This window comes from Vanessa cardui, chromosome 20 (assembly GCF_905220365.1).
Source record: "Vanessa cardui chromosome 20, ilVanCard2.1, whole genome shotgun sequence".
Classification (NCBI taxonomy): Eukaryota; Metazoa; Arthropoda; class Insecta; order Lepidoptera; family Nymphalidae; genus Vanessa; species Vanessa cardui.
The window spans coordinates 3,825,596-3,844,906 of NC_061142.1; the positions used below are offsets into that span (position 1 = coordinate 3,825,596).

At 33.4% G+C, this 19,311-nt stretch overlaps 2 protein-coding genes across 2 annotated transcripts in view; one reads left to right on the top strand and one right to left on the bottom strand.

The window, feature by feature from the left end:
• LOC124538624 overlaps window positions 1-19,311 on the bottom strand; it is a 560,620-nt gene that overhangs the window by 232,268 nt on the left and 309,041 nt on the right. The gene's annotated exons all lie outside the window — the stretch shown is intronic.
• Window positions 8,087-11,015, top strand: LOC124538623 (protein ALP1-like). The gene is made up of 2 exons (XM_047115739.1): window positions 8,087-8,592; window positions 9,515-11,015. Exons 1-2 carry the CDS (start codon window positions 8,297-8,299, stop codon window positions 10,398-10,400), a joined length of 1,182 nt encoding a protein of 393 aa, XP_046971695.1. The 5' UTR covers window positions 8,087-8,296; the 3' UTR covers window positions 10,401-11,015.

Consider the following 19,311-nt stretch of genomic DNA (forward strand, 5'->3'; position numbering starts at 1 on the left):
TCAAATTTAATAGAAATTCTGACATATATGTATTCATTAATTTCTATTAAATATAAATTGTTAGGAAAAACGTTACTAACATTTTAAATTCAATATAAATTATCTCTGCAAAATGTGTTAGTTCAATATAGCTGAAAACAGCATTGGTTTGCGGATGCTCCCTTTACCGCAGACGTATAAGAAAATATGTCAAGCGCACCGTTAGTTACATGTCTGCTAATGATAAATTGAACTCAGTGCAAGTACAAACGTAGCCAGCAATGGAAACTTTTATTAAATTGTAACAGTTATACACAACAAGAAATATGACAGTCCACGTTTCTTTTTATTTAACGGCAATTATAAAAAATAGTATTGAATTATATGTAAGCTAGCATTATTTATTTAATTATAAATGCTACGGTATAATTTATAATACTCAGGAACAATGAGGCTTCCTAACATTTGAAAAAATCCATCATTAGTACCAAAGATTTATACATACAAACTACATTCAAACAATGAATTAATTAAATGTATAGCATTGTTATACATATATTATATCATATATGATAAAATTTATTTCTGATCGATATTATGTAGGTAGTCAAATGATTATTGTGAATCAAAACAAGCATGAATTGATTACTAATTATTCACTACTAAAGACTTAAGTAGTGTCAGAGAAGACAAAATAAACATTATTTTTGGAAAAACTATTAGGTTTTATAAAGCGTCGTAAAACAAAAGTAGTCGCTTTCATCTTAGTAATATGATCCTGCGAGGCCATTAATGTTTTACAAATAACCCTGTGCGGTAAAGTACGGGTCGGAACACCACTTGGCTCCGTATTTATTGTGTTATATAAAATTTCTGACTCTTAGAAGTGGTAGGGATTTGTGCAAGTTAAGTACCACCTACTCATCGTATTTTCTACCACCAACCAGTAATACTTAGTATTGTTGTAGTCCTGTTCGTCCACGAGCGGTGGTGGTACCTTCAGCTGGCACATTGCCTATCAGCACAACTATAAATACGGACTGATTATTAAAAAACAAGTGTCTATTATGATACTATACCGGGCATTTAATTTACACAAAAAATAATTAAACAGTGTCATATAACTTCATGAACTGCAAATTTTAATATGACGACGCAATAAAAGCACTTACGGTCGCAATATCCAATTTTTATATATTATATAAGGAGATGTATGAGTATTTATGCCTTTGTCAAGCGTCGAAGAGAGTCATTTGTTCAACCCGCTTTTATTACATTCTCTGGGAGACATAGTTATTCTCTATTATTTGTCACTGTTTTGTTTCATAAGCTGTAGACTGTGGATATGATCAAAGGAATACCTTATCATTTTCTAAGTAATCTATTTATTTTCTATTTTTATAATTAAGATTATGTTATTATTATTACATAGTATAAAACACTTATCGCTGTGTGTCCCTATGTACGCTTAGATCTTTGAAATTACACAACGGACTTTTTTATGGTATAGGTTGCCGGACGAGCATATGGGCTACCTGATGGTAAGTGGTCACCATCACCCATAGACAATGACGCTGTAAGAAATATTAACTATTCCTTATATCGTCAATGTGCCAACAACCTTGGGAACTAAGATGCTATGTCCCTTGTGCTTGTAGTTACACTGGCTCACTCACCATTTAAGCCGGAACACAAGAATACTGAGTACTGTTATTTGGCGATAGAATAACTGGTGGGTGGTACCTACCCAGATGGGCTTGCACAAAGCCCTACCACCAAGTGAACTTTGATGGGGTTTATAGATAGAGTGATTCGAGAGGAAGATTTCGAGAGAAAAGACACTGATCATTTTAGAAGTTTTTAATGTTATGTCGTAAATAAACAAATTTTTGTAAAATAGTAGTAGTATTCAAACTATTTAGTATCAGCATTGCATCCGTGCGAAGACGGTACGGGTCGCTAGTCGAATATAAAACAAAACTAGTGTTAATTTTTTTTATTTTGCCGCCGTTATTTAAATTTGGAATTAGTATTCCAACCAATAAGAGGGCAAAAGTCAAATAAACAACATTTTATACCGTATTTAAGCATTGATTGAGAACTGAAATAATTTATGATACTAAGGATATGCAAAAAATGATGTTTTGAAAATAGACTTTGAAAATGAAATTAATTTGGATATACGTAATAGTGTTATGTATTACAGATAAACATATATTAATTACCAACTCATAGTGGTGAACAATACTAACTGTATTGCTGTATTGTCAGCAAAACGCATGGAAACTTAAATCCAATATTTGTATATGTTTATTCCTTCTTTGAATAAAATATTGTGTGTGTATCAATTTTGTGATAGCTTTTGTTTTTATGTTCAAATCCTGTTTTTATATTGCCTCGTTGGTCTCATGATACAACATAAATATACATTAACCAGTAGCGTAGCTTTGCCCAGCAGTGGGTAGTAAGAAAAACATTGTTACAACACAACCAGTGTTCGTTATTAAATCAGTGCGTTATTTCAATAAATGTTTCATAAATTTAATATAAAATTAAAGCGCGGTTTTATGTTTGAAAAGAGATTTGAATAACTCTAAGTGCAACAGATTTATGTAAAATTAAAAATGAAGCGATGTTCTTTTTTTTATATAGTTTCATCATTATGTATAGAAGTTATTTCGTTGAAGTTAGGCATAAATGTAGCCGTAAAGAGCATTGAAATACTTACCTTTTCACTAGATTCTACAAAATGTTTTAATTTATGATCTTATTTACTGATTCATAATATCTATGTCAACGAGTATAATCTATTATATAGTTTCATATTATAACCACGAATGTCTGAAAGATAGACAGATAGACAATCTGTCGGTCTGTCTGTCTGACCAGAGAAGCGTTAATAGGTTGTATTACGTTTTCTGTATGTCTGTGGCTAATGTTCTTTATATTTCAAGTGAATTCGGACCTTATCTAATATAAACTTTATGAAATAAAACAGCTGAGATGACCCAGTGGCTAGAACGCGTGCATCTTAACCGATGATTGCAGGTCAAACCCAGGCAAGCACCGCTATATATATATGTGCTTAATTTGTGTTTATAATTCATATCGTGCTCGGCGGTGAAGGAAAACATCGTGAGGAAACCTGCATGTGTCTAATTTCATCGAAATTCTGCCACATATGCATTCCACCAACCCGCATTGGAACAGCGTAGTAGAATATGTTCCAAACCCTCTCTTTAATGATAGAGGAGGCCTTATCTCAGCAGTGGGAAATTTACAGGCTGTTACTTTACTTTACTTTGCTGAAATAAAACAAATAAGAAATTTCATACATTATATGTTGGCTTATATATTTTCAATCAAGCTAAAACGTGTTAAAGTTATTGGCAGAAATTTTCATATTAAAGAGAATAATACGCAGCTAAAAACACCACAGGTAGGTTTCCATACAATGAACTAAACCACAAAGCGTAGGATAAATACACTTTAAAGTTGAAATTTGAGCATTTTCTACAAATATATTTAAACCTCGAACCTTTTCAGAACTATGAAATCTGAGCACTATTCACTGTTGAGCGAAGAGTTAATAACATCATGAATAATAGATCTGCCTCGAAATCTCTTATCGACGTGTACACTTCTGGTAAACTAAATTTAATTACAAAGGACGTGAACGAAATTCGTTCGGTTAAACCAAATACCAAGTAATCAGCACAAGAGGAGTGCCTAATGAAGCGGCGAACTGGACTAAACGAAAAGACGACGCGAACGTAATCATATTATTACCTTCATTTCAACAGATTCATTGATAAAATTAGTCGAAGGTTCAAAATGTAGAGCTATGAAGATCATAGAACTGGACAATTAATTTTGATTTTTTTTTTGAGGTTCAACATCTGTTATTAATCACTGCTGCGCCATTCCGTTAAGATTTTACATTGATTGATATACAAGCAGTCAATTCTATTGGCGATCATGCTAAGTATGCTGTTGGTGCTGCCACTGACTTTACACATCGTACGCAATTTTTTACGCCTCGTAAGCTTGCTTAATATAGTTCTTAAATGACGATTTAAAAGTGCTTGTAAAATTCTACTCGAGTAAAGTATATCGTCGTTTCTCCTACAAAAGTCGCTAAGTGTTTTTTTTTTTTATATTTTTCGATTGTTACACCGGTTTAATGGTTATTTTAATACGCACGAACTGTAAAACAGTTATGTCATTACTTCTATATTTTAAAAGTCTACAAATTTAGCTATGCGACATTCGTACATGGAAATAACGATTAAAACGTCACAGCAATCGAAAAATACGAAAAAAAAACACATAGCTACTTTTGTAGGAGCAACGTCGATATTTTGATTTTGATTTTTTTTTAAAACAATCGACTCGATATTCCGCAAACATTCCCGATGCACTATAATCGCGAGTAGGAAAATGTACAGAATAATTTGAACAGACCAGTTTTAACATTTTAAGAGCTAGATGCAAACCTGCGGGCTATCACATTAGCCATTACTTCCAGAGCCCTTTGCTCTCGTTCTATGTCATCATCGTCCCTAAGATCAGAGGTCAATAGGTGTCCTATGTAATTGAATTTGTGTACCCTTCGCAGTAGCGTTATATATCAATATACATAAAAATAATATACAACGTATATAAAAATTAAAGCTGCGGAGCTGAGATGGCCAAACCCATATATATTATGTGCTTAATTTGTGTTTATAAATCATCTCGAGCTCGGCGGTAAAGGAAAACATCGTGAGGAAACCTGCATGTGTCTAATTTCTTCGAAATTCTGCTACATGTGCATTCCACCAAACCCTCATTGGAACAGCGTGGTGGAATATGTTCTTAACCATCTCCTTAATGAAAGAGGCCCTATCCCAGCAGTGGGAAATTTACAGGCTGTTACTTTACTTTACTTTTATAAAAATTAAAATCGAAAATTTTCGTAAAGGGAGCTAAATTCTTTTAAAAGGGGGGGGGGGGTTCGAAGATTATACCTGAAAGCTGGTAGATTGGTACTTTGTAGCATATTAGAGATTTTTACCAATCATGTAGGTTTCCTCAACGACCACGAGATGAATTCCAAATACAAATAAAGTATAGGAAAACTCAGAGGGGATTAAATAGATTTTAAACAAAGAACATTGAAAAGATTAAGTATTCTGTCTATATATCTAAGAAATATTATTGCTAATATTGTTGCTGTATACCACTTAAATGAAGTGCAGTAGTATTATAATACCAAATCTGAAAGCTTAGTATAATTATCTTATATGCATACTAAATCCGAGCGTTCTGTTTTAATCGGATCAAAATCTATTGGCACCGATCGTTACCAATTCAAATATATAGAACATTAATCATCGTATGTTCTACATAGATTAAAGTATTTAGTAAATTAGAGTTGTTATATAATAATAATAATAAAGCTTTTTTATTTCATCTACCCATCTTTCTTTAGAGTGTCCTCTGGTTAGCCAAAGACCGGTCCAATTTTTGACCAATTTTGTCCATCTTCCATCAGTCGATCTTGTCAAGTGACCAGCCTATTTCCACTTCAGATGGTTCGTATGCTGGAGAGCATCTATCACTTAATTATGATGATTATTGACGTATGTCTTATTATCTTATTATTATACCCGATGTTTAAACCAAAAGTTATATCAGTTTTATTGAAAATACAAAATTAAATTATAGTTCTGATGATTTCGGGACTATCATTAATACAGGTGAATTTTCGTAGAGAAAATACATTAAAGTACATCGTTGAAACCCATTTGGGTAAGCTTATTACGTATTCTAACGGAAAACATTAGCGCATTGTGTTATTGTTACATAGTTTGAAGGCTGAATGAGTGTTATTATCAGCACAGGTAACAGCTTTCACGTCAATTATTGCAAAATAGTGCACGTGACTTTGAAGCTTGAACTTAGACCTTATAATGTACATAAGCGCTATTTTCCCTTGAACATTTCTTACAAAATGCCATTATTGTGATATTGTTATCAGAAATAACTGTTACATGATATTCTTCACTAGACTCCAGTTATCCTTTGAAACAGCTTATACGCAATTATATAAAAAGGATTATTCAATGATATCCGCGCTTAACAAATAATATAACAACTGTACAAAGCGTGCCCTTGGGAAAAATATGCTCAATAATAAATTTAGGGGTAGTAATATGAAAAACTTTGGGTAAAATTCGATAGATGGGAGGAATACCAATAACTAACGTGTTATTACCACTAAAAGTTTACCATATATTGGTATATTTTCGAATAGTAATCGAAATATCTAATATCATATGTATTAGAATTTAAACAAAGGCTTTTTATATATATACTGCCTAGCCAACCCGTCGTCGTACAGAAAAAGGGTTTATATATAAACTAACTTAAAATATTACGTTGATGAATGGTATACAAAGAGGTCGTAACTCATTATTTCCAAAAAAGTACTCTTTGTCCTTTCTCAGGCTCTAGATTGTTTGTGTACTAAAATTTCATTTCAATCAGTCCAATAATTTTGCCGTGAAAGCGAGTAACACAAACAGGGATACTTTAGCATAATATATAATATTAGTATGGAGATATATAGTACTACATACTTTAAAGCACTAAGATTTATATATTTAATTTTTTTTTTATTTATGGCGATGTAGAAAGTCGCAGGATCGAACCTAATTACTTGGTTTTATGTCGTTCCCAATCCAAACACAAGTGATAAGCTTAAAAGTAATTATATATAAATATAATGGTAAATTGAAAATTTAATAGGTCTTTAAATAATCGGGCACATTCTAATTCCTCATTCTATTCCTTTCCTTCCTTAAAAAATGTATCTTTGACAAGTAAAATTTTGCACAGAAATTGCCATATCATAAAAACACTAAAAGTTAAATATAATTACACGATCGGTGTTGAATGCACAGGAAAACGAAAATTTAGAAACGAGTCTGTTTTCTATTACACGCAGTTACATTGTAATTTATCTCTCTGCTTTTATTACAATTTTTACAATTGGCGCATATGTCATAATAATTCTAGAAGATATAAATGAAATTTCCCTTACATCTGTATACAATTTCAGCCATTTCTTGCAGTATCCTCTTGGATATTGTATATTTTATGCTTTTGTTTATTCTCAGCGTGTCTCAGCGGAATTAATACATTTTCCAGGAAATAAAAAGAAATATCGAGGTACTATAAAAATCAAGATGGAAAGTAACACAGCTTGGTATATTATTAATTAATCTTACTGAACTTGTTATGAAAACGCCTTAATAATTTGCAGATTTGTTAGTGTTAATATATAATGCAAATAATTTAAAATTTGAAAAATGTGTTATATTGTATTTTATTTAAAATATATGTGGATTGCGAAAATATCTAGACACGCAGTAGCTTGTCAAGCCAAGTTCAGGTAACAGACCTGCCGAGCAACCTTTTTTTAACGTGACCAAAGAATACTCAAGTTAATTTCCACGCTTCACTGTCTGGAGGTTGAGGTAAGGCTGTTAATCCGCAATAGCTATGCGCAAACGAGCCAAAAAAAAAAACATTCGAACGATTGACATTATTCAACCTTTTCTTAGTATGAATTATTGTTGCTTAAACTCGTTGAAGAATTGTGTGTAAAATGCTCAAACATTAATTATAAAAATGTTTATGTGCTGAAAATGCTGGCACGAAAAGGCAAGCATAGTATACAATTTAAAAAATATATTTATTTTTTATATTTCGAACGCTGTCTGTGAAAAACGGTGATCTGTTTTAAAAATAGATAGATAGATAACAGTAGATAAATAATGTAAATGCGTTGTATTCGTACAGATAACTGATTTTTTTTTTAGGTTTAGGCACACGTAAATTGTATACGTATATAATATTGTAAGCATAATTAACTGTTATACTTTTTAAATATACCATTTACGTATGTAATGAAGGGTGTACATGTTTCTTAGAATATTTATATACAGTGTTAAACAAAAGAACTAAAACAAAATTGAGCTATCTTTATTATCTTTGTGTGCGTGACAGCTACGCTTGACGTCACACTTATATATTGGTGAGCGTGTACTATGTTATGCGTTTTACGCTAAGAACTCACGGAGCGGTTTTCAGCCCGCGCCCGCCGCGGTGGCGGAATGGAGTTTATTTTCAAAACTCACGAGACCGCAGTTTTGTGCGATAACGCAGCCGCCGCGGTTGCGATTATCACCCGCAAACGTAGCGGTTGATTATCGCAGGACGGGCGGTTGCAAGACGGGCGGTTAAACGATCAGTTCAGTTCCAGACCGTCATGGATACACACCAGAAACGAGCTGTTGCGTTATATTTACTTCACAGAAGAATTAAAAAAAGAAGGCCTAAAAGATTCTGGATACATCCACTAATTGCGGAAAGAAATCGTTATGGATTATTTGTTACTCTTATTAATGAGTTAAAGAAGGATGAGGAGAAGTTCTTTAATTATTTCCGAATGTCCATAAGTAGTTATTTAGAACTTAAAAAAAAAACAGAAACTGCTCTTCAAAAACAACATACTAATATGCGAGATCCCATATCACCAGAGGAAATGTTGGCAGTCACATTAAGGTATGTAAGTTTCTTTTAACAACTCGCACGCACGCACGCACATACGCACTCACACACGCACACACACACACATAAATGTTGTTCTTGGAAATCTTTACACAGCGCCATCTAGTCCCAAACTAAGCACGAGGCTTATACTATAGATACCAGACAACGGATACAACATACTTATATACTTTTTGCGTCAGGTGTTAATGAAACTAGTGGTAATATTTAAAAATTTTTTTTATTGAAAATACACATCATCTGACAAATTAGTATTGACTGAAGAAACTGATGGAATATTTTGTGGACTTTGGGTATTGCTTTCAGAAGTAGAATAGGTACGATAGCCGATATTTTCTTGACTGCCGATATTTTCTTGACTGTAATTATATGGTGGATATTGATAAGAAAATGCTGGAAGATTATTATCAAGATTATCAATAATTTGTAGAACTGCTATTTGAAATCGTCTTGTTTTTGCTTCATCAAAATTTTGCAATGAAGGCAGTATTCCTCGAAAAAATGACAAATGTCTATCTTCGCGTTGAGACAACATCTCTATTAATGCTTTGTCGGCGTCGTCTTTTCTTTTTCTTTTAACACCAGTTTGAGAAGATACTGAGGTGATAGGCGTAGCAAAAGCTTCTGATGTTGATGCAACAGTAGTAGTAGTGTTAGTAGTAGTAGTAGTTTGTTCAGTTGTAGCATCGCTCGTTAAGGTTGAGGAGGTATTTTCAATAGGTATATTTTTCTTCAAAAACTGTAACTGATCATCATAAATGTACTTTTTAGTTTTTTTAGCTCCCGATCCAGATTTTGTTTCCGTTTCAACTTTTTTGTTTGTTTTCATCCAGCAATCTTTAATATTTTTCCATTTTTTTATAATCATGTTACCTAAAAAAAAATATACGTAATTAAGTAAATTTATTTATTTCAGATACCTAGCAAGTGGGACTTCAATGCACGATTTGCACTACATATTCAGAATTGGGCACACAACTATATCAGCAATTATAAGAACGACATGTGAAAAATTATGGGAGGTGTTAATGTCTGAATGTTTTCCGGTAATCACTACAGAACTTTTAGAAGAAATCAGCCAAAAATTTTACAAGTACGCAAATTTTCCCCACTGTGTCGGAGCAATAGACGGCAAACATATAAGAATAACTAAACCAGATAACAGTGCTTCAATTTACTACAATTATAAGGATTTTTTTTCATTTGTATTAATGGCCGTAGTTGATGCGGATTACTGCTTCGTTTTTGTAGACATTGGAGCCCCGGGAAGTAATGCTGATTCAACCATTTTTAAAAATACTACTTTTTGCAATGCGCTTAATAGCAATTCTATCAAACTACCTAATGAAAAAATACTACCCGGATCTACTTTGCCACCTGTCCCGTATGTATTCGTAGCCGATGAGGCATTTGGTTTGCATCAACACATTATGAGACCTTATGGTGGTCAATTTTTGAGTGTACAAAAAAGGGTATTTAATTATCGCCTATCGAGAGCACGAAGATACGTAGAATGTGCATTTGGCATTTTATCAAACAAATGGCGAATTTTAAATCGTGCATTGGATGTATCAATACCTTTATCAATTAATATTGTGAAGGCATGTTGCATACTTCACAATTTTGTACGAAAACGAGACGGCCATCACATTAGAGAAGAAGATTTTACTCATAATCTTGAGAGTATACAAACACCTCCATCAATACGCAGTGGAAGACAAGCCAACAACATAAGAGATATTTTTCAACAATATTTTATGAGTGACAGCGGAGCTTTAAGCTGGCAATTGTCAAAAATTTAATAACGTTAATTATTATTCTTTTTACGACCCGCTACTACACAGCTCAATTATTAATTATTATTGTAGGTTAAAAATAAACTTATATAATACTAACCATATTTTTTTTTATTTGTCTCATCCAAATTTTCAAAATCTTTATTTAAAATACCGCAGATTTCTTCCCATGCTTTGAGTGTCAAGTTTTTGTACTTATATTCTTCTAAGCTCTTATCCCATATAACTGGCCTATCTTGAACCAAAGTAATTAGTAGATCGACTTCAATATCAGTATCCATTTTGTTGACAAACGTGCGCGTGCGTGCTTGAACGCGTCACTACGGAACAAGGAGTTATCACTGCCTACCAGCAAAATGGCGCGATTTCCCCCCCGCTGCCAACGCGGTCGCCCGCCAACCGACCGCAGAGCGCGCGGGTGCAAATCGCCGCGGCTGCGGGACCGCGACCCGCGCCCGCCGGTAGAAGATGAACCGCCAGTGCAGCGGGACCCGCAAACAACCGCGCACACCGCGGGCGTAAAACGCGTCGTGAAATGTGCTTTAATTTTTTACACATATATCTGCATTCTACAGAAGCTGCGGGCCCGCACCCGCGGCGGGTGCGGGTGAAAACCGCTCCGTGAGTTCTTAGCCTTAATCTCTAGTAGTCTACCTAGACAGACAATCAATAATTGTCTTTTTAAATGTTAATTAAAAAAAGTAACAACCCATCCCCAAGTGAGAGGAATCACTTGCCTAGTTGAAAAAAATATTTATGTATAATTTATTAAAATACAAAATTTACATATAAATAAAGAAATAATTAGAAAATGCTTTTGAACAAAATTATTCTAATTAGCTATGCACGCGTCTTCATGCGCGTTTGATTTTACCAAAAAAGTTATTGTTTTAGCTTAAGTTACCCCATATTATATCAATTTTCTGCCAGAGAGTCCCTTCAAAATCGGTCCAACCGTTCCAGAGATTCGTCGGAGCAAACAGACTGACAAAAATTGCAAAAAAATTATGTGGTGTACTGTGTATAAATTACCAAACAGAGCCTGCAATTTTATTATACGTATACATGTGTGCATTCATGTATATGTGTGTCTGTAATCTTTGTATTATGAAATGACTATACAACAATTATAATACGTATGTACTTGTAGCTGCGTACCAGATGGATACTAGAATATTCTTGTTATCTCAAGGGAGTGAAGTATCGTTGGGATCCTCTGGCGAAAGAGCGATGCCAATCCGATTTGCGTGTTGAATAGATAATGTTATTGATTGTTTCTCAGTATACAAGCTCAACTTGATTACTTGTTTTCGCTACAAACAATACGATTGCATTACAACATGGCAGTTGTAGACACTGCAATTGTTCGATATTTAAATTTCGTATTTTTTTAAATTCTAGTTATAACAATGTGATGCTACATATAATATTTGGTGGCCAGTCTTAAGGAAGATTAACCAACAAATTTTAAAAGATGTTTGTTTACAAATATTTGTGTTAACACAGGTACATGTTTATACAGTCATTCTCATAAAATTTTGAGATGGTAAACGACAAAAATCGGAAAGAATCCAGGCGCAGTTCCTGCTTTACGAACAGGTAGGCTAACTGACAAATTTTCCACCTCGTTATTTTAGTAAAGCTGATATTTTGAGGATTTCTAGCCTACTATGTATTTAAGACAGTATGCTTACTTACTAGTTTGAAAGCCTTTTTACAGGTAGCATGAATTAAAGGTGTATAAAAACCTTACTTAACAACGATAAAGTAGAAATGCTCATACTTATTGTTAAGAATATTTTCAAAAAATTATGTTTATTATTGCCAGACCATTTCCACTGACCATAACTTCCGAAGGTGTTATAAAGACTGCATAAAAATGAATAATAATACAACTGTATAAAACAATACAATTGGTGGTAGGGCTTTGTGCAAGCCCGCCTGGGTAGGCACCACCCACTCATCAGATATTCTACCGCTAAACAACGTTACGCAGTATTGTTGTGTTCCGGTTTGAAGGGTGAGTGAGCCAGTGTAACTACAGGCACAAGGGACATAGCATCTTACTTCCCAAGGTTGGTGGCGCATTGACGATCTAAGGAATAGTTAATATTTCTTATAGCGTCATTGTCAATGGATGATGGTGACCACTTACCATCAGGTGGCCCATATGCTCGTTTACCAACCTATTCCATAAAAAAAAGTAGATACACTGACTCACTCACCATTCGAACAGAAACAACTACCTATAATAAGTATTGTTATTTAGTGGTAGAATACTTGATAAATGACTGTTGCTTCTCAGACGGGCTTGCACAAAACCACCGATTTACATAAATCTAAATCCAAGATTAGAGACAGCTTATGATATTCCCTTCTCAATAAAAGGTGTATAAAGTTCCAAAAGAGCGTAAGTTATATCTAACTCACAAACAATAATAGTCTATATTCATAAATAATTAAAATGTTATTTTTTTATTTCGCATGTCTTACTTTTTTCTTACTACACTTACTTACAAAATAAGTGTAGTAAAATGCCTTTTTTAAATATACAACATATTAAAATACATTAAGTGTTTATTAAAAATAGAATAATTTAATATGTCTAGTTATGTATGAAATCATTTATTGTTAATATATTTCATTGAAATAATTTGTAATCGATTAAATATTCAATTTGTTCGTAATACGGATTTGTGAAAGCTCGGCTTTGTATAACTAATCACTAATTCTCCGCTAGATAGCAATATTTGTGAGCCATTATCGAACCAATGGAATAACAATAATTGCTATTACAGTACCGTAGTGGATATATTGGCAGCTGGATTTATAATTAAAAAACCAAAAAAAATATTGTCATTCAAAATTAGTACATGTATGTACATATATCACAGAAGGGTTGGTTGTATGTACATCATCATCATCATCATCATCATCATCAGCTCGTACCCGTCCACTACTGGACATAGGCCTCTCCAAATGCACGCCACTGTGGTCTTTCTCCGGCTAGTCGCATCCAGCTCCTGCCTGCCGCCTTGCGTATATCGTCACTCCACCGTGCCTGAGGACGTCCTACACTACGTTCGCCGAGACGCGGTCTCCACTCTAGAAAGCGTTTTCCCCAACGTTTGTCGGTTCTGCGACAAATATGACCAGGTTGTAGGTACGTGTGGGTGAAATGTGCGTACAGGTAACAAATAAAATCAGTAATCACTAATTATTATTCAATTTTTAACACCATTACAAAAAAAAGTCGTAATGCAGTTTCTAGACGGGTAGGGCCGTCAGCTTGGAGCGGTCGGCATAGAAGTGTAGTGCCGACTCCCACCGACCGATTTAGATTCCTTCGAAGCGTTATCTAATACTGAAAACGCTTGCGGCTTGTTATCAAATCAACTTCCGTATTGTTGACATCTCCGACAGATAAATAAAATATCTGTGTGTGAAAGCGTGCGGTAGTGCAAGTGTGTATCGTCTATTTCAATGGAAGTGGGAAAAAAGATAAACAAATCAAAGATTCACGTATTTCATGCGATTTGCTGATAGCTAAGCTATATTGTTCACTACTTATAGTTCTGGATTAATATATTTTTATCTATAATACAACACTATTTCAAACCCTCTCCTTAATGGAAGAGGTGGTCTTATCTCAGCAGTGGGAAATTTACAGGCTGTTACTTTACTTTATTATTTCACTTGAATATTTATTTCCATGTTGATTTTACTTCCAGAATTCCAGTAACAGTTTCGTCGACTTTCTTGGTCATCGTAGAATAACCAAGCTTTCGATCAATTATATCGCTTCCATTCGCTGTCAAATGTTGTTTATTTAGCTTATTTCCTGTTATGATTGGAATAGAGTATACGTGTGTAGAAAAAGTTAGAGTATTGTTATTAAACTAATCGAATGATTCTCTCTCAACCTGCAACAAATAATAATTTATGTAAAAAAGTAAGTAAGTAACAGTCTGAAAATTACCCACTGCTGGGCTAAGGCCTCCTTTCCCATTAGGGAGGGGTTTGGAATATATTCCACCACGCTTTTACTTCACCGCCGAGCTCAAGATGAATTATAAACACAAATTAAGCACATATATATAGTGGTGCTTGCCTGGGATTGAACCCGAAATCAAAGATTAAGATGTACGCATTCTAACCACTGGGCCATCTCGGCTTAATTTGTGTGCTCAAGCATATATACAATAAGAATATTGATTTTTTTTTCATTCGTGGAATTATACTTTCATGAACGGCAAAATAATCTCCGATAATAACAATTCAAATTATAATGTATTTACAAAATATACAACGTGCGCCTTCATCGTACATTCAAATTTATAAATATTTCATATTATTAAGTTAAACGGTTGTCGTATCCATAATATCCATAAATATACAAGTTCCGTAATAAGCTCGGTGTCTTGTGGAATTGATTCGATTCCAAAACCAGATTTAGCTGGTGGCCGAGTCCAAAGCGCCAGGGGGACATTTGGGAACGTGCTCATACCGAATATTCTAGACAGTTTCAAACTAATCCATATATTTATTACAAAGCTAACTGTTGTGCTTATATGTACGAACGTTGTTTCAGAGAAGTTTGTATCATTTGAGATAGACCTATTTCAATCGAAACTAGTGTACAGCACCTGTCTTCGCTACTCACTAATCAAATATACGACCACCAAAAAGGGACACTTAATATATACTGATAGGGAATAGAACTAGAGGTCTTCCTCCTTGGTCGTTAGGATGCAAGCCGGGTACGGGCATCGGGGTGTCTTTTTTACCCGGAGTATTTCTCACCGCTACCGTATATTCTTATTTTGTGACTGTTTGGGCAACCAGTGAAACGGTGTTGTATTTCGGTTAGAAAGTTAAGTGAGCCAGTGTAACTATAGGCACAAGGGTTATGACACGTTATTTCTCTTGTTTGGTTATTGGTGATGTAAGATATGGTTAATACTTCTTACGATGCCAATATTTACTGGCAGCGATGACTTAAGATCAAGTGGCCCATTTGCTAGTCCTACCACCTCCATCATAAATAAGTACCTAAGTCGAAAGTGAAATCATATATCTGAACGGGTCAGGATGATGGAACACTTTAATGAGTCGGCACTAAATGGTTGGCACAAAATGGTTGTATATTCAAATAGGTTCTCAAAGTTAAAGCGTCATTTTATATGAGTAAAATGAATGTGAATTTACAACTAGATCGATATGTATATGTTACAGTCATAGTGATTAAATAGCTATTATACATAATGACTGGTCATTATATATAATGGCCAAATTCACTAGACAAAGTAATAAATTAATCACTTTTACACAATCAAAGTTAGTCAAAGTAATAAATACGGTCTAGCCGACTTGTTATCTCTCCCTCTCTTCATCTTCAACTTTACGCAAGGAATCAGTTCACTGTCGAAACAGTCACATCTTGGCGGCCAAGGATTTCAGCATTGCAACTGTACTAGAGAATGCGTTTCAAATAGGTGTAAATGTAAAAAGTCAAACCTCATGTGTAACTCAAAATGTCACAAGAGCCTTACTTGTAAGAATAAATAATAATTATGACCTGGTTAATTAATGTCAGTTCGTTTTAAAAACTATAATTTTTGTCTTTATTGGGGGTTGATCCCTGTGGTTTTATTTTTTTGTTTTATAGCCAGTGAACTTTAAATTTACTTTATAAATTAAAGTTAAATAACTTTATAACAATGTTAATTGACGTAAAATTACTATCTTATGTTATTTTAATTTTTTAAATAATCTTTATGATTAGTTAAGGCATACCTACGTGTTTTATTACAATATCCAAGAAGATTTTATATATAATGGCTAGTTAATGTGATTAATTTTGTGTCCATTATCACTTTAACCAAACTGAGTAGATATTATGTATAATGGCTAGCCACTATACATAATATCCAGATTTATTACTTTGGCTGTAACATATACTACTACCAATGATTTCTAATCTATAATAAACTCTATATCAAATCTACAAATAAATGTTTCCCTTTTTAAAACATATATATTTGTATATGTCAGTTTACGTATGCTTTGGGCTATGTCAATAGATTTATATATCTGGCTCAATCCTTCAGAGAAAATCCAACAATTTATTAAGTACCGTTAAAATATCAACGAAGTTCTATTATATGAATTCATTGCCTAAGGGAATATGAATTAGGGATCGTAAACTTGCTAACTTATCGTGTGTTTTTCTTGATAAACTTTACTCAGTAAAAATATTATCAATACAATAGAAATATTATTTAGTGATGTTTAAAATTATTGATAGATTATAGAATCGAGATGGAACAGTGGTTAGAACGCGTGGACTTTAACCGATGATTGAGGGTTCAAACCCAGCCAAGCCAAGCGCATCAATTACTTTTATTGCATACTAGCGACCCAGCCCGTCACGGGTGCAATATACTAAATATTGTATTTTGTATTTTTATTTACGACAGCACATTAAAAATATCAAAAATGTGTTTCATTGCTACATTATTTATTGTCTATGAATTATATACAAAAACTTTCCTCTCAAGTAAGTCTATCAAAAAAAGAGGCATCATAATCCGTTGTGTAATTTTTTGATCTAACCATACATAGGGACAGACATCGGAAAAGGACTTTGTTTTATAAAACATAGTATACTATGTAATCATATTTAGGTGTTAAACAAATAAAATTAAAATGTAAATAGAAAATATCCAGTCAAGAATCGAAAATGTATTAAGTGCCAAGATTTACAAGACTCGTCTTGTACAATTTTAATTTCTAGGCAATGAATTGCGCTAAAATGTGGTGACCATTACTTCATAGCTACACTACACTGCGGTACTAGGCTTGCCAAAAAGCTTGACAAAACATTATTACGTAATCCAATGGTACTTCATTTGATTAGCTAGTAAATAGACAAGACGTTCCGGCGTTTGTTCATGTTTTTATTATTTTGCGCGAACTTGATCGGTTTTTGTTTTAATTATTTTTTCAACCGACTTCCAAAAGGAGGAGGTTATCAATTCGTCTGTATTTTTTTTTTTTTTTTTTTTTTTTTTTTTTTTTTTTTATGTTTGTTACCTCATAACTTTTCACTGGGTGGACCGATTTTGATAATTTTTTTTTTTGTTTGAAAGGTAGTGCTTCCCGTGGGGTCCCATTTTTTTTATTTTTTTTTCCGATGATGGTATCCATGTGAAAACGACATAAGTCTTAAATTTGCATTATGTATATGCGCAACAAATAGGTGAATAACTGAAAATCACGTTAACCAATTTTGATAATTCTTTTTTTATTATAAAATATATACTTCAAGGGTAATTTGGTGAAAGTTTGGTAAGGTTCTGAGCACAGGATCCATGACAAAGTAAAGCAACGGAAGGGAATGGAACAATTCTGAGGAGCACGTTAGCGATACTCGGTCGAATCTTTTATTTATAGGTTATTTGGATATTTGAGTCACCTTCCGTAATGTGGTTATGTTTATGTAATTATCATAGTCGAATATTATAATCAACTAGCTACCCACCCCGGCTTCGCACGGGTGCAATACTGATACTAAATATACTACAGAATTTGTTTATATACGACATCACATCGCAAACTTCTAAAATTATCAGTGTTTCTTTACTATATTGTTCATGTATTATATACTCAAACCTTCCCCTTGAATTACACTATCTTTTAAAAAAAACCGCATCAAAATCCGTTGCGTAGATTTAAAGATATAGGGACAGAGAAAGCGACTTTGTTTTATACTATGTAGTGATGGAACTCCTATACGGCTCGCAGTTAGGGTGCGATATGGGGCAGAATTTCTTACTATCTTTAATCAAATTTTGTGTATGTGATGTGATGTCATATGATGTACGAAATATAGTTGGTCTTTTTCAAAGTTTTTTTGTTGAGTTCGATTACAGCTCTTTCGAGGGATCCTTGTAGTTTACGCCGCGTGACGTATTAAATCCGCATTTTCGAAAGTCTATTTTTGCTGTATTCGCAAGTTTCCTTTGAAATTGTCCTCGAAGTAGTTTCTGACTCATATAAACGGAACGTTTAATCTATCCATATTAAAAAAAAATAGTTAGTCAACATCAGCTTCACTTAAAATCAAAAAATAAATAAAATTTTAACAAAAAGAAAAACCGACTTCAAACAAAACACTATTTTAAAACAAATGAATATGCACGAAAAAGTAATAAAAATAATTGCGTATTCAACATATTTTTTAGAGTCTTCCTAAGTTAAATGAAATGAAAAATATTAGACTACTTAAAAGTCGATTAACGATTATATCATGTAGTTATAATTATTGTTATATTTGGAGTCGGTGTCAGCCAATAAAACCCTAAAGTATATCTATCAAAAAACAATACGAGAATACTTTGATAAATATGTTTTTTAAAAATTACCTTTTACACAATAATATACTGGATCAATCAAGGGGCTCGTATCGCTTCTTTCTTTTGATTGTTGGGGCAAGGGCACCGTGGCTGACACCGGCTCCAAATATACCAATAACTATAACTACATGATATAATCGTTAATCGACTTTTAAGTAGTCTAATATTTTTCATTTCATTTAACTGAGGAAGACTCTACAAAATATGTTGAATACGCAATTATTTTTATTACTTTTTCGTGCATATTCATTTGTTTTAAAATAGTGTTTTGTTTGAAGTCGGTTTTTCTTTTTGTTAAAATTTTATTTATTTTTATTGAAATTTATTTTAAGTTGGTTGTAATAAAAGAACAGCCTTACTCACAAAGTTTTTCCGCCGTTTTTCTTACCTGATGATGTTTGATTTTGAACCCAAAACTGTCGATTCACGTTTGCTAATTTTTTTTTATGGTATAGGTTGGTGTATGGGCATATGGATAATCACACATAGATAACAGCGCT